The sequence below is a fragment of the Myotis myotis genome, unplaced genomic scaffold (assembly GCF_014108235.1).
Source record: "Myotis myotis isolate mMyoMyo1 unplaced genomic scaffold, mMyoMyo1.p scaffold_m19_p_3, whole genome shotgun sequence".
In the NCBI taxonomy this organism is placed as follows: domain Eukaryota; kingdom Metazoa; phylum Chordata; class Mammalia; order Chiroptera; family Vespertilionidae; genus Myotis; species Myotis myotis.
Window position 1 is genome coordinate 28223401 of NW_023416335.1, and position 17279 is coordinate 28240679.

The 17279-nt window shown below is 42.2% G+C and overlaps 1 protein-coding gene across 16 annotated transcripts in view; it reads right to left on the reverse strand.

Moving 5' to 3' along the window:
• The window catches only part of ARHGEF7 (Rho guanine nucleotide exchange factor 7), a 132670-nt gene that overhangs the window by 40948 nt on the left and 74443 nt on the right, over positions 1-17279 (reverse strand). For 13 of the 16 annotated variants that reach the window (XR_004966430.1, XR_004966429.1, XM_036301986.1 and 10 more), the window contains 3 exons: positions 4794-4888; positions 4462-4557; positions 1936-2022 (listed from right to left, as the gene is read on the reverse strand). Coding sequence is in view for 14 of the 16 variants with exons in the window: in XM_036301986.1 (XP_036157879.1) it covers positions 1936-2022; positions 4462-4557; positions 4794-4888 (278 nt within the window). In the remaining 2 variants the exon portion in view is untranslated. The remainder of the gene's footprint in view (positions 1-1935; positions 2023-4461; positions 4558-4793; positions 4889-17279) is intronic. The other 3 variants (XM_036301987.1, XM_036301994.1, XM_036301988.1) reach the window with 1 other exon arrangement.

Below are 17279 nucleotides of genomic sequence, written 5' to 3' on the forward strand. Positions count from 1 at the left end.
CTCACAGGGTGATTTGATTATAAATTCCTAACTGGGCAGGTCATGGTGGGCAATCATGCCCCAAGCCTATATCTTTTTAGTAATGTTTCATCTTTTCTTCTTTAAAATATGTTTTTATTGATTTCTGAAGAGAGAGAGAGGAAGGGAGAGGGATAGAGAGAAACATCGATGAGAGAAACATCATCGATCAGCTGCCTCCTGCACGCCCAATACTGGGGATCAAGCCCAAACCCGGGCATGTGCTCCGACCGGGAATTGAACTGGTAACCTCTTGGTTCATGGTCAACGCTCAACCACTGAACCACACAGGCTGGGCTCATCTTTTTTTAACTATCCTGTAATCTAATCCCCACCTTGCTTTCTCCCATCTCCATGTAATCTTCCTTAGCTCCTCCTTAATTTCAAATGCACAAAAAGAAACTGCAAATTGTTATCTCAGTCTGTTGACAGGTGTGTCCTCAGTGTGGCTCAAATAAATTTTTATAAAAATCCTCTACAGGTTTGGACGTTCTTACACTGATACCTTGAAAATAAGAACATTCAGGACAAAAGCAAAGGAGCATTTGAAAATTAAAATGGAAGAGCAATTGAGAAAGACAAAAGAAATCTGGAAAATGAAGCTCTGAAATCTCCCAGATTAATTGGAAAGAGAAGATTAAAAGACCAGGCCAAGCAGTTCCACGTTAGGATAAAAATTCCAGATACAGAAAAACAAAATAAACAGAAGTAAATCAAAGAAATTATCATAAAATTCAGCAGACTAAAAGACATGAATCTCCAGTTGGAAAGAACCCAAAGTGCCAGCAGGAGGAATGCAAAATGACACAAATCCAATATATGCATCAGCATCGAAGTTCAGGATTCTAGAAACAAAGACACTAAAGGCTTTGAGGGGAAAACACAAGTTTCAAACAAAAGAATCAGGAACTAGAATGGCCAGGGACTTCTCAACAACACTGAACCTTAAACAGTGGATGGAAACAATTTCCAACAATTCTACCTCCATGCATCATAATTAATATGAACATGAACTGTCTCTATGCACTCTTTCCTCAGGACAGTCCTAGCAAATGAGAGACTGCAGCAACAAGACAGGAAGACACCAGTGTCCAACACAGAGGAGGTGAAAGGCAGCAGGATGATAATCAAGGGAGACTCTGAGACCAGGGAGCATGGCTAGAGGTGAAAACCAGAAGGCTCCAGAGTGACTTCTACAATATAACATAATAAGTACCTAGTGTACATATGAATATATTGAAAGAAATGAACATAAGCCATGAATAAATTAGTGGCAGATACAGAAAAAAGCAAGCAGACAAAAAATGAAGGCAATTATCACCATTACTATTATGCGAAAAAGGCACAGTAATTCCATCAACAGCATTTACGTAAGGCAATAACCAGGCTTACTGAGGTTTTATTATTTAGTTCATTTACCCTTATCTCAAGTCAATGTAAACTAGCATCTGAACAGCTAGAAGACTCTTTTCCAAGTGTGAACTCCTAAGTGGGGGTTTTAATAGCCTTCAGGAATTAGCCACAACTCTATCTATAATATAAATAATCACTTACCTAACAAACAAACTTCGACTATTTATTCAGACACTGGTAACAGATTAAAAAGGTAAGAAATCTTCTCTACCTTAAAAGTGACTGCAATCTTTTTGGGTAAGATGAAACACATACAAAAATTAAAGAAATACAAGACAGCCGATGATGCCTCAATTTTATGACACAAACTGCTGCCAGCCCACAGAGGAAGAAAGCACACACCCTCCAGGAGAAGGCGCAAAGGCCAGCAGCATCCTTTCCAAATCACCCAAAGACCAGTCATCACATACAGCAAGGATGCTGCACCAGAAGATACATCGGACCACCTGCTTTCTACCGGGATCCAGACACCTGAGACACACCTATTTTCAAACTACTACATACTGGCATTTGAGCAGGTGATGTTCATACTCAGGAGCAAAGTGAAATAGTAGATCCTGGCTTCTAGAATGGAAGGGGGGTTGAAGGTAACTGCAATGATAGGATGACAAAGTTTTATGAACAAGAGAACATTGTTAGAGATGTGCACATGAAAATGATTAAACTATTAAGACTTCATTGCTCAGTGCTGTGCCATATACTGTTATGATTTCACTTCCAACCTGATCCAACACCACAGCCGTTGATACATTCAAAGGAGAACGTACCTATAATCTAAGCCAATGGATTTCATTTCTTATATTTCATCAATTAAAATTAAGTTAATATGGTTTACATATGAACAATTACTTCATTGTACAAAGTTTTTCTTTGGCCCCACTGAGCCTGGCCCTAGAGTTTTATTACCTCACTCAACCTAATTTTGCCAGAATTCACTATACTCACCACCACCTTTTCTCCCCTGGCATGCTGCTAATAATGTGGTAGACCCCCTTGGGGGAGAAACAAGAGGGCCAGAGAATAGCCTCATTCAACTCCTATAAAAGACCTTGCATGACCACTCCCTTAAGCATTAAGCCCTAAGAATAATGAGGTTCTGACTGCTTCAAATAATCTTAGGAACGAAGTCTGAGGTCTGTTGACCATAGAGACAGTTTTCAGCTTCAGGCCCAGGAAAGCAGCAAAATCAGAGGAAGCAACACCATGGTTGACATCAGGACCAGCTGCAAGAACTAATGACCCCTAGGTCCAACCAATCAGTAGAGATCATGACACTGAAAGAACATACCTGGAAAGCTGAAGAATATTCTACTGAGATCCTCTCAAGACCTCCCCTAAAATCCCTGTCTTTGGAAAACAGCTAAAACCCCTTAAGACGAAGGACCCAGTGCAAGCTCTCCCTCTCTCTTGAGCAGGCCCATACCTTCCCCACTCCCCTTTGTTCCCTCAAAGCACATACCTTTTCTTTCTTTCCCCTAAGCTCCGTTCTTTTGCCTCTGTAACCTATTTCCTGAGTCCATGCAGCCCAGCGGCTCACTTCTTCCTCCTCTGCAACTTTCTATATAACCCATCTGAGTTCTCGGCTCTGAATTCTTTCTTAGTCAAACTCAAGGATCAAGGTCTAACATCTGGTGCTATTCACCATTAACCCTCCTCTGCCACCTGAACTTCCGTTTTTAAATCTGTGCTGTGAGGATAGTAATGTTTGCCCTATTTCACTAGGTTTACATGAGGCTCGCAAAGAGGTACTGCCAAATGTACTGCATAAATATTAATTTATTTAGTCTACATTACCTATGCCAGTGGAAAGGAGAAGCAAACATTTACTTCCATTTTGTACTCAACAGGACTGGCCTCTTGCAAAAAACCCACACTGCTGCCAAATAACCTTCATTTACCAAAGGGAACACTACCGTAGTTATGATCATGCAAGTAATGTAATTTTAAGTAAACCAAAAATGTTGCAAACAATTACAACAAAAAATGTCAATTTCTGTTTGAGAGCCAGGATTTGGTTACACTGACATTCAGTTTTCCTTGCCACACCTTCCAATATGAAGTTCCTCTATGAAACCTTGAAGCCAAAGTTGAGAGAGCAAACCTACTTTCAGCATGGCAAACTGTTATCAATTTAAAGAGCTCCTGACACCGAGGGCAGACCTCTTCCAAGAATGAGAAAGACACATACAAAAAGCTGGAAGGAAAACCAGAGACCAACCAAGAGAAAAAGTTTTCTGGTCCTTCCGGTGGCTACAAAAATAAAGATAATGCAAAAATAAAATGTGTTAGCTTTCTTTATCAGCCCACAAACAAATAAGCATAAATATCATCTGGTGGATTAAAATCTCAAATCTTTTCATGTGCATTATGACTTTAAGTCATCCAACACCCAGCAGGCATTAATAAATATCCTTTAATGCCTTATGTTAACAAAGAACATAAAATAGTCACACAGAAAAAAATCTCATGTCTGACATCCAAAACACACCTGTCCCCTACCCCCGAAAAACTAGTATCTTGGAAAAGTGACAAAACCAAGCCTTTAATACCTCCAAACATCACATTATGCATGCAGTGCTTTACAATTTCTCAGCTTCCTGATGGCCAGGAACAACACATGCTGGAGGAAGACACTCAGAAGACTTGGTCTTCAAGGCTGTGTGCACACACGCCTCCCCATGCAGCACACGGTGGCACATAAGGAACTAAAGTCATTGGTGCCTCTACACTCTTTCCTCGCTTCAAGGGTTATTCATCCCCTACTTTTCCCTAACACCTTAAAAATCATCACTCACATGAAATCCTTCTCCTTTCTCTGACTAGTCAGCATATCCTCCCTTCAGAGATCACTACTGTAAAATTTAGATAATCTAAACTGCAGCTTTTACTATAAAAGGTAATATACCTTAAAAATTCCAAATAATCTAGCTTCCACCTTTGAAAATGCAAATTCTCAAATTATGGTAAACTTGATCCTTTAAATACCACTTATACCAATCTGAATTTTGTAAATTTTAGCATCTTACTTACTTGGTGCATTCTTCTAAAGACTGTACAAGCATTTGCTGGAAAGAACATATTTCTTCTAGATTTCCCATTAAATATGAAGTGTTTGCTGAACTTAACCTAGAGCCAAGAAAAATAACAGTAAAAATATGTAAACAGTTTTACTTATATTCCTCTCCTCTCCCATCCTGATGCCCTATTGAAGTCTTAACCTAATAAACAAATTGCCTATGTCTAAGGCAAACTGGTACAATAAATTCTGTGCCAGTACCTCACCCTCTATTTTCTGAAAATACAAAGAAACAGCCTTAGGTGACGACTATTCTACAATTAACACAATTTATCATCTAACTTACTTCTCACTGGTCTGCAATGGCCGTAGATAGGTTGAAAGCACAGTCTGAAGTTCTTTAGAGTATTCATTTTCTGTTTCCAAAATATTCTGTAGCACCTACAATAAATGATGAATAAATATTACTTGACATTAAGATTTTGAAGTTTCTGAAAGTTCATCACCATTGTTCAATTCACATTGTTGCTTCTATATAATACTAATGTGTTTAATATCATAGATCCCTATGATTAACAACTAAATCCACGTAATTACTATTACCATGGCTATACCACTGGCTACCTTACTGCCAGGCGCACATGACACAGGTATACCTAGAATGAGGCTAGAATGAATTCCTTCATCAGTAAGTAATGCCAAGTCTATAGATAAAAAGGAGAAACAACTGATAATCACAAAAGCACAGATGCATGAATGAATCTCTAAGCACTGTTGCGCGAAAGAAGCCATTCACAGAAAGCACATCCTGCCTATTCCATTTATAGTAAATCAAAGAACAGGCGAAACTCATCTACACTGGCAGAAATCAAAAGGTGGGAGGGCGGTGTAACAAGGGGGAAAGGGACATGACATAAATTACTGGGGTAATGGACCTGTGCTACATTGTGATTTGGGTAGTTGTTACATAGGCATATACACTTGTCAAAGCTCACTGAACTGTACCCTTAAAATCTATGCATTTGGACATATGAGGTATATTCTAACTAAAAAATATATAAAGTTTATTCTTTAGATTGCATCTAGGAAATCTAAATTAATTTGTGGGAACTAAAGACCTTCACTAGAGAATATGATAGACTCAGATTATCCTACATATATTTATTAAAAATTAAAAACCTACAGTATAAAACCACCTTTAAATAGCCAGTACAGGCATACTTTGTTTTATTGCACTTCTCTTTATTGCAAGTCACAGGTGTGTTTATTTAACAAACTGAAGGCAAGACCCTCCTCCACCAGTAAAAACATTAGGACTTACTATTGTAATACTTGCTTTATTATGATGGTCTGGAACTGAACCCACAATAATCTCTGAGGTATGCCTGTACTCTAAAGATAGCAGATAAATTATAAATCAACTTTTAAAGTAAAAGGTTTCCTGATACCCTGTATTAGTGTAGCAAATTTAGCCAAAAATCACTTAACTCCTAAAAACTGAAATATAAAGTGCGAAACAGCTGAACTAAAGCATGAGGCTCTCTCCACGAGTAATCACCAAAAGCAAAGGCTCCTCACTGGACAAGGGGAGAAGACGCCGAGGCCTGCAAGTGGAGCCAGGATGTGCAGGCAGGCCTGAGACTAATTACCAATGCTTACGGTACTCTCTATTCTCGGCACTAAGCAGGGTGCTCAAGTTCTTTAGAATATCACAAAACCTTTTCCTTTTACAGAGGAAAAGACAGAAGTGTAGAGAGAAGTGTAGAGAGATAATGTAACTTATCCAAAATCAAACAGCTAGTGAAGAACAGAGCCAGAATGTGAGCCTAGATCTCTCTGACACGACACTGCCCACCACTGCCTTCCCCAGCTATCAGACTAGGGGCAGGAGTCAGGGCTCCTCTGGGCCCTGGCATGAATAAAGAAAGTGGAATCCCTTCAACTATCCTTTCATCCCCAGCATCTTCTTTAATCAGGAAATCATATTACATGTATTTTCTGAGGACTATTACATGCACTAACATGTGTTATGTCTTCTAAAACTAACAAATGATCCTAAATGATACAAAAAAATGTATAGAATATGAAGCTTTGAAACACACTTAGTTTTCTCCCCCTGGTTTTTTATAATAAAAATATATGTCTAAACATTTAAGAAAAAAGTAATGTTTATGCTTACAGCATTAATTCTGTTCACTACTGTTTTCTGTGTACTCTGAGGAGAGACTACAGTCACTCATGAGTAAATGCAAACCTGATTAAATAACTTACTTACTATACTATTTAATTTGAAGAGAATCAGAGGTTCTTTCACTGTGATACTGAACACGGGTTTTGCCCCTGAATGGGTCTATTCATGGAAGACTGGTGGAGTGAGCCAGAGGGAGGAGGGGCCACTCCAGAGTTCATTCCTTTGTGGGGGAATCTGGGTGCTGATCCTATGATTATAATGTCTTTCTTCGAAGAAATACTCTTTAGACACAAATGTCAAAGCACTAGTGGACTGAGAACACCGTGTGACATCAGCCACTGCATCATCAGAGAATTATACTTAAACCTGATCTTATCCTTCAAAAATAATGTGAAGTAATAAGCCAAGTATAATGGGTCACTGAACTAAAAATAAAAATGTCACAGATATGTCCAACGAAAAGTCCTTTTTCAATGTTAAAACAAAGGTTAAGTACAAATATCAGGAATTATTAGCAACACTGGGTAGAATACTGAAAACTTAAAATTCTATTTTATAAAACATAGAGCAGTTCCTAGGTGACATACAAGGCAAACTGGGAGAAAACAAGAGTGGAAGAATAAGTGGCCTTTCCTCAATGGTAGTATTAAGCACAGCAGGCAGCTGTAAAAGCTTCCGAAAGCATGTAGCACCAAAAACAATCCTCTGCCAAAAAGCTACACCTATTACGACAGTTCAGTTGGCTCATTTCTGTTATTGTCATAAACATTCTCTTCAAATAAGTGCTAGAGACAAGTTCTATAATACAGCCATCCAAACATTCCAAGTTACACTTAGCTTTTCCACCAACGCAGGACCAAGACTTGGCTGACACTGACTGTCCACTCTGCCAGGAAGCCACGCGTCCCTCCTCCCTAAGCTCATCAGCACATCTGTGTACTCGTCATCACCTTTCTTCCCTTTGACTTCTGCACACTCTGGCTGCTGCAGGACCCCATGAGACCTAGCAGACAGGTTGCCAAAGCGCCACCACACGAAGGCAGGATACCAGCGAATGCGTGCAGTTCTCACAGAAAGAGCAGTCTTTACTCCACAGCCGTGAGGAACGACCCAGCCTGAGCTCAGCCAGCATGAGCTCTCCCTGAGGCATAAGGCGTGGAGAACCAAGTCCAGTCAAACAATGGTGCCACACAGAAGGAGGACATCAGGCACGCCACACAGACAATCCCTGAACTATCAGCCATTACAGCAAAGCAAAACAAAGGACGCCTGATTTCAGTAACTTGCAGACGAACAGAAACTAATTATTACCACCATTAATGGAGCACTTAGTATCACTGACTGATTTTACAAACGAGTTACAACTTTCATTGCAAATCTTAATAGATATCAGATGCTTTATTTTATATGACATTGATAGTCCTTTAAAAATGAATAAATGATCTACATATAAGAAAAAATAATAACATTAGGTAATTTTCTAAGATGTGATCCTGATAAAAAATTATCATCATAAACTAAAGCCAAATTTCAAAAACATAAACCTGTTTCATACGCACAATGGGAAGAACTAAAGAATGGCACAACTTGCCCTAACCAGTTTGGCTCAGTGGATTGAGCGTCGGCCTGCGGACTGAAAGGTCCCAGGTTCGATTCCGGTCAAGGGCATGTACCTAGGTTGCGTGCACATCCCCAGTGGTGGGTGTGCAGGAGGCAGCTGATCGATGTTTCTCTCTCATCGATGTTTCTAACTCTCTATCCTTCTCCCTTCCTCTCTGTAAAAAATCAATAAAATATATTAAAAAAAAAAAAAAAGACTAGCACAACTGTTCTAACCCCTCTCCCACCCACCTAGTCACTCCCTCCCCACACAGGGAAAAATAATCACTGCACGTTCTCTTTCAACCTAGTCTATTTAAACTGTATTTAAGTACTAACTTAAGTACTAACTTAAGTATTCAAACAGTAAATTTATGAGACAGGAACTGAACCGCAAATAAACGATCAGCCTCTAGGACAGTGGTTCTCAACCTTCCTAATGCCGCGACCCTTTAATACAGTTCCTCATGTTGTGGTGACCCCCAATTTCATTGTTACAGATTGAACATAATTAAAGCATAGTGATTAATCACAAAAACAATATGTAATTATATATGTGTTTTCCGATGGTCTTAGGCGACCCCTGTGAAAGGGTCGTTCAACCCCCAAAGGGGTCGCGACCCACAGGTTGAGAACCGCCGCTCTAGGGAAAGGAGAGGAAGGGAAGAGCAGTGCTGCTAGAGGAAGCAATTCCTACAGCTCTTCCCAGCTCCACAAATCCAGAGGCCAAAGGAACACAGAGGAGCAACCCACTCCTACACTCACTGGCAATTACTGACTTAATGTAGTTTGTTGATCTCTGTAACATTTACTCTCCAAGAGTTCAGAGGTGCCACATAAAATGTTTTATGTTACTGTACCTATTGGAAGAAGTCATATTATGTTATATTTCTAAATTTGGGGATTCACAAGGTCTTAAATGTATTTCTTCCAAGCCCTAAGGTTTACTAATATAATAGCTGCAGCAAAAGTGCAGGTTCACAATGACATATGTCACCACAGAAAGCTGGCCTTAGCAAGCAAGCTGATGTGCATGTCTGCACCCTCATGTGTGAAGAACTGGCCTTGGGAGCCTGGCAGACCTGGGCACAAATCCTGGCTCTGCTACTTCCTATCTGGTACTGTACTTGTCTATGGGTCTATCTCCTCTGTTTACAAAAAGGGATTTCTTTCACAAAAGTGTTAGCTCCCTGACTTAGGGTAGAAAGGAATCTTACAAACCACCTAGTACAACCTTCCAACCCAAACCTGGAATCCTATTTGGAGTTACTTCTTACATAACTCTTAGCCAGGAGGTCATTATTTTACAAGACAGCCTTTTCCATGGTTAAATAACTCAGTTTTTCTTTCATTCACTGAGCAAATGCTTAGCTCCTACTCTGTGCCAGGCTACTGCTACCACCTGAAAACTTTCATGTAGATCCTGATCTATATAAAACAAGGAAAGTATATAAAAACAATGGGAGCAAACTTTGCCAAAGAGGTCAGCAAGCCTCTCACTGTTGATATGAAATGTGGGTGGGATATAAGAAAGGATGGCAACAGCTCCCTAGGAAGGCCACAGGGAACAAAGCTGCATACCCTTTTATAATACCCAGGGCACATGAGATAATAGACTTTATCCATACACAGCCGGGGCAGAGACATCAGATGTCAAAGAACTGAAAGCAATCTTGATAAAGATGGAGAGAAGCCAAGGGACAAGTAAAAGATATAATAGCAGCAAAATTAAGGCTGAGGTTAGAATGCTCAATGTACACATACAATGTCAGGTCAGAGGCTTGGTGTTCTCCCAGGCCCAGCATGCAAAGGTTCCAGGCAACTAAAGGAACAAAGGGGAAAAGACAGGTGTACCATTTCTCTGGAGCACAGAAAAGGTCCTGGAAATTTGCCACAGCATTTTAAGAAAGATGCATGTCTATTATATACATTTATTAAAACTAGTGATTGCTACCTATTATATCATATTTACAAATTTCAAATGCAAAAGCTGCCCTGCCTTTTTATGATATTTGGCATGAATGGAAAGAGAACTGCTTGCTCTTCCCATACACAAAGGATACTGTCATACAGTTTTAAGTCACAGTGTTCATTCCATAAAGCCTGGAAAATAAAACCACAATGTATCACTGAACATGTAAGGTAATAAGAACCTGTAACTTCCCAGATCAACATATTTACTAGTAAGAGACCTCGCTCTCTAATGACTGAGGAAACTCCCGATTCCTTAAAAGAGGTGACTCAAGACCTCTCCCGCTCTAGAGGTGGGCATCAGCTTCTACAACAGCAGAGCTCTCTCCTCTCTAACAGGAAAGGTGTCTATTACCATCCTGCAGGTGCAGTTTATGTTCTTTATTGTCAAAATCCATCTATTTCAGCCCTGGCAGGTGTGGTATGGCTCAGTTGGTTGAGTATTGTCCCCTGTACCAAAAGGTCACCAGTTTGATTCTAAGTCAGGGCACATGCTCAGGTTGTGGGCTAGATCCCTGGTCGGGGTTTGTGCAGGAGGCAGCCAATCAATGTTTCTCTCTCTCTCTCTCTCCCCTTCTCCCTTCCTCTAAAAATATAAAAATGCCGGGGTCCAACCCCAGCGGGTCCAGGGGTCCCCAAAGGCATGGACGGAGCCGGCGAAGAATGAAGGACATGGAGACAGCGTTCAGTTGATCAGCAGCCTAGCCAGGATCTCTAGCCAGGATCTCCAGCCAAGTTCTGGTCTGGATCTCCAGCGAAGTTCTGCTTCAGATCTCCAGCCAGGTTCTGTGTCCATGTTCTCTCACTAGGTTCTCCAGCCAGGTTCAGTCCAGGTTCTCCAGCCAGGTTCAGTCACCAGGTTCTAGTCAGGTTCTCTTGCCCATTTCTGTAGTCAGGTTCAGTCCAGGATCTTTTGCCATGTTCTCTCGCTAGGTTCTGTCTCTAGGTTCTGAGGCCAGTTTCTATCCAGGATCTTTTGCCATGTTCTCTCCAGCGAAGTTCTTCTGTCTCTAGAGAACGTTCTGTGTAGGTTCTGTGCCTAGGTTCTGTCTCTCTTGGTTCCGTATTCTAAGTTCTGTGTTCTAAGTTCTGTGTTCTCAGTTCTGTCTGTGTTCTAAGTTCTGACTCTTGCTGTCTAGTTACAACTGTATTTATACCAGTTGATTCAATCCTATCAATCTCTATTACAAAGGTTAGGGCGTTTCTTATCTCCATTATGTAGCTTAAGCATGATTGTTCATAGTTAAAGTGATTAATTACCCGCCTGGCACTTAGTTAAGAGGTTTTATTCCCTCCCTAACTTCAGGGGAAAATCCCTACCTGGGGAAACAACCTTTCTCAGAGACCTTGGTTAAAACACATAGTGCCAAGAAGGTGAGCAAACATATTAAAAACAGTATGCCATATATGCCAGGTCCCTTGAAACAGCAAGCATGGACCGGCTCCCGGCATAAAAATAAAAAAATTAACATTTTAAAAATACCCTGGTATGAGGGTATTTTTTTAAAAATCCAGTCTCAGGCATATCACAAACATTTTCTTTAATTATATGATCCTATCGCCCTTGACTAGAGCTCTCCCAGGTAATCCTTAAATGGAATTCCTGTTGGTAAACAGAATGGTATGGTGACCTCAATGATGCCTAACATCCCAAATGGTTCTAACTAGTCTTCCCAATAACCTTGAAAACCCAAGCGCCAAGTACTTTGCCAGACACCTACATTAAGACCAACTGCTAATCCTCTTAACAATACTACAAGGCCAAGGCCAGCACTATCAACCTCATTTTACAATGAAGTGACTATATAGGCAGCTAGGGACGCACACCTGGCCAGCCCATCAACAGGGCACACAATCACTACACCCAAAGCCTGAATCCACATCCCCAACCCCACTCCAACCCCATCACCTAAAGCAAAGGCACTCCTGATTATTCACTGACCATACACTGAGAACAGACTGATTTCAAATAGTTTCCACATTCAAAAATACGGTGGTAACTGGCTTTTTATAAAAACTAATCAACTATTTAAAGTACCCTGGATTTTTTTTTCTCTCCCTTCCATTGTCACTCTTCAAGACTAAGGCCCCAATGCTCCCACCTGTGGTCACTAACGTCCTGCTTCCATCTTCAACAATCTGGACTCCGGTACCAAAGTAATCTTCCAAAATCACTACCACTTTTATTACCAAACAATAAAATTCTGCCACTCAAAAGAAGCCATTCTCTGGTACACTCCCTTCTACTTTCTATGACAATATTTTTACATAATTAAGTCACATTACCTAAATAATTTTATATTCTGCTTATTGTACTTAACATCATTTTTTATATTTTTTAAAGTACTTTTTTTTTTAAGAGAGAGTATAAGGGAAGAAGGGAGAGGGAGAGAGAGTAACATAAATGTGAAAGAAACATATTGATTGGTTGCATGCACCCCCAAGTGGGGCCAGGGATCAAGGATGCAACCCAGGTAGGGTATATGCCCTTGACCGGATATCAAACCCGCAACCCTTTGTTGCCTGGGCCAATGCTCTACCCATTGAGCATACCAGCTAGGGTTACATTTTTAATAATTATAAATGGATTTGCCTCTGGCTACTTAACCATTCCTGTATAGTTATATATTTAGGTTGCCTGTAATTTATTACTATCACAAATAATCCTATGAACACACCTTTGCACAAACATCTTTCAATACATTTCAGGTAATTTTTCTGGGATGGATTTCAAGACGTACAATTACTAGATTAAAGGGCTTGAGTGTCCTTAGAATTCTATACACACCTGCCACATTACTTTTAAGAAATCCTTATATAGATTTACATTTCCACCATTATTGGAACTGAATATTCTCTCTTTAAATCTCTGCTTACTGGATACTGATAACATTGCTATCAAATTTTTTATGGTAAGCTTAACTATTTAGTCAGAGTGGGGTGGACTGAATGTGTGTGTCCTTCCAAGATGCACATGTTGAAAACTAAATCCCCAATGTGTTGGCAGTAGGAGGTGAGACCTTTGGGAAATAATTAGGTCACAAAGCAGAGCCCTGGTGAATGGGTAAGTGTCAATAAAAGGATGAAAAAGCCAGGGCTTGCACTCTCCACCCTGTAAGGACACAACAGAAGGCAGCCCTCTGTAAACCAAGAAAGTAACTTCATGGAGAACCCGATCATGCTGGCACCTTGATCTTGAACTTCCAGCTTCCAGAACTGTGTTAAATAAATGTCTGTGTTTACTCCACCCAATCTACGGTATTTCGTTAGAGGAGCCTGCACTTATTAAGGCACTGCTATTCATATGTATCTATTAATTTTAACGTATTTGTCTTAATTAGCTCTTCATACTTTAAAAATAATCTTATGTTGTTATAACTGTTGCAAATAATGTTTGAATCTATATTAATAAAAGGGTAATATACTAATTAGACTGGATGTCTTCCAGACGTCCTTCCAGACAAAGCCACAGCGCTGCAAGGGCCGAGGGGCAGTGGTGCAGGAGAGGCGGCAGTGTGTGTGGGAGGAGAAGACTCTGGAGGCAGCCGTGGGAGAAGGCAGCTCCACGGCCCCTTTTGCAGAGGCAACACGGAAGAGGCCTCAGTGTGGGCCGGTCCAGTGCCAAGGCCCCTTCCACAGAGGCAGCGGGAGAGGGGGCTGTGCGGTCCGGTCTCAGTGCTGCCCCTTCTGCAGAGACAGTCGCAGAGGCAGCAGCGTGAGCCAGTCCCGGTGCCACACCTCCACAGAGGCTGGACAGGGTGCGACCTGCTGTGCCTCAACATCCCACAGCCCCTCCCCCAGCCGGCCTGGTCCCAGATCGCCCCCCCCACCCACCAGTGGGGGGAGGGGGGGAGGACAGGGCCAATGCTACGAAGTGAGGGCCAATGGCCAGCAGTCCTAGCAGTGGCTGCGAAGGCCAAGGGCTGGCAGCTGCGGTAGCCAGCAGTGGCAGCAGCAGCAGGGTGATGGGGATGGTGCCTTCCCCTGATCAGCCGGGTCACCTCCCACAGAGGAGGACATCCCCTGAGGGCTCCTGTACTGAGAGGAGGCAGGCCAGGCTGAGGGGACCCTCCCCATGCACGAATGTTTGTGCACCAGGCCTCTAGTTAATCTATAATTTGGTTTACATTGTTTGAAGGCAAAGAATTTATTAAACTTTACATAGCCTAATCAACTTTGATATTTTCCTGTATGTTTCCACTCACTGTTTTTAAGTTCTAAAAAGCTTCCGCCCACCCTAGCCCTGCTCCAATGCATTATCAACCAACCACATACAGACACACTGGCAAAGGATGGAAGCATGGTTCAGCACAATTTTCAAGCAATCTTTGGCTAAATACTGAACTCTGGTGAATACTAGAAAAGCCAAGCTTAAAATGTAAAAAGTAAAGGTTACTTGCACACAAGCACCTTGATATCACAACAGTCAATCTGAAAATTGAAATGACCTCTAAGTGGCTAACGGGTAGCATATACAGCTTGTATACTCTGGACAAAGGGACAATTCCTGGCCAGAGCAGGAGAGTGCGGGAGAGGAGGAGATTTCATCAAGATACTCAGAAGAGTGCACCATTTAAAACTTATAAACGGTTTATTTCTGAAACTTTTCTTGTAGTATTTTCAGACCAAAGTTGACCATGGTTAACGGAAACTGGAAAGTGAAACCACTGAAAAGAAGAGACTACTTTAGACTCTTAATAGAAAATAAGCAGCTCCCTCTTTAGAATATCACTGTGGATTATGATTGCATTATTCCCTACATGAAGCCCTTCCCAGAACAGAAACCAAAGTATCATTTAAGAATACAAGAGGAAAAGGAAGCTACAATAGTTAAAAGTTAAGTATTCCTACTAAGAAACTGCGAAAAACCATAAAAAGACTTAGTCTTTTTTTTTTGGGGGGGGGGGGGCCTATGGGCCCAAAACCACATATATAACACATCATATACTAAAATACAAAGAAGATAGTGGAATCACATCCCAGGAACAAACATCCAACAGGCACAGGTGTGAAGAGGATGTGGAGAGCTAAGCATAACCAAGAAAGGAAGGTGGCCCTCAGAGTCAGGTGGAATACAGGATGTGCTGAGGAGTCCAATGTTCTGAAAGTTGACAGAGTTGAGATGGAAGTCAGAGTCCAGATGAAACAGATGATTGGTGAAAAGAAACCAGAGAAGTACAAGGTGAAGCTCAAATGCAGGATTTCTCAGGAAAAGAAAATCTGGAGTTGACCAATACAAGGAAAATAAGTCAAAGATTGCTGATGGCAGGCGTTTAGGGGCATCGTGCGCAGAACACAGTGAATGAGAAGTGTTAAAGTGAACTGATGAAAAGAGGAGGCAATGAAATGGACATAGGGGGTGAGAAAAACAATTGACTGTATCCATGCATCAGAACATATGCTAACAAGGGAGAAATTTCTGCTATTTCTATTCACTGCTATATGCCCAATGCCTTTAACAGGGCCTGACAAAGAGTGGGCTCCTAATAATAATTTGTTAAGTGAATGAATTTTCTCTGAGGCCAACTTGCTCGTAAGATTTGGGGTAAATGAAAGGTAAATGCTTAGAAAGCTAAATATGCACACACAGAAGAGACTGTGGCAATAGGTCAGTGTAGAAGAACTGACCCATATTCAAATCTGTCGTAATTGCCCTGGCCAGTGTGGCTCAGCTGGTTGGAGCATCCATCGTCCAGTACACTGAAAGGTCTCAGGTTCGATTCCCCATCAGGGCACATACCTAGGTTTTGGGTTCCAGCCCCAGTTGGGGCATGTACAAGAGACAATAGATCAATATTTCTCTTTCTCTCTCTCTCCCTTCCTCTCTCTCTCAAATCAATAAAAACATATCCTCAGGTGAAGATTAAAAAAATGTCACAATTTTTCATCATTTCTTTTTTTTTTAATGGTTGTCTTTTTTTCTACATATATTTTTTTTATTGATTTAAAAGAGGAAAGGGTAGGGGGAGAGAGAATCATCGATCGGCTGCTTCCTACACGCTCCACACTGGGGAATGAGCCCACAACCATGTGCCCTGACCAGGAATCAAACCGCAATCTCCCAGCTCATAGATCAACACTCACCCCACTGAGCCATGCCAGCCAGGCTCACCATCTATATCCTATATAATAAAAAGGTAATATGCAAATTGACCCTAACAGCAGAATGACTGGGAATGACTGGTCATTATGACACACAATGACCACCAGGGGCAGATGCTGAATGCAGGAGCTGCCCCCTGGTGGTCAGTGTGCTCCCACAGGGAGAGCTCTGCTCAGCCACAAGCCAGGCTGACAGCTGTCAGCACAGCGGTGGTGGCAGGAGCCTCTCCCGCCTCCTCAGTAATGCTAAGGATGTCCGACTGCAGCTTAGGCTTGCTCCCCAATGGCAAGTGGACATCCCGAGGGCTCCCAGGTTGCCAGAGGGATGTCTGACTGCCAGCTTAGGCCCAATCCCCCCAGGAGCGGGCCTAAGCCAGCAGGTGGGCATCCCCCAAGGGGTCCCAGATGGTGAGAGGGCACATGCTGGGCTGAGGACACCCGCTGCATGCACAAATTTTTGTGCACTGGGCCCCTAGTAATATAATAAAAGCCTAATATGCAAATCGACCAAACTGTGGAACAACCAGTTGGCGGGGGGCAGGGCTGGCGCCAGACCAGACAAGGCGGGTGCCAGCGGGCAGAGGGAGGGGACAGCAATCGTGGGGCAGCAGCAACCAGCAGCGGGGCAATGGGGGGGCAGAGCCGGCCGGTGCCATCCCTCAATCGACCCACCAGTCACCTCCTGCAGAGGGAGGCCAGACTGCAGACTAAGCCATCAGTCGGATATCCCCTGAGGGCTCCCGGACTGTGAGAGGACACAGGTGGGGAGGGCTGAGGGACCCCAAAAGTGCACGAATTTTTGTGCACAGGGCCTCTAGTCTATATAATAAAAGCCTAAGCAAGCATTACAGCAGAACAACGGGTCGCTAGGGTAAGCACTGACCACCAGGAGACAGACACTCAACGCAGGAGCTGCCCCCTGGTGGTCAGTGCGTTCCCACAGGGGCAGCGCCGCTCAGCCAGAAGCCA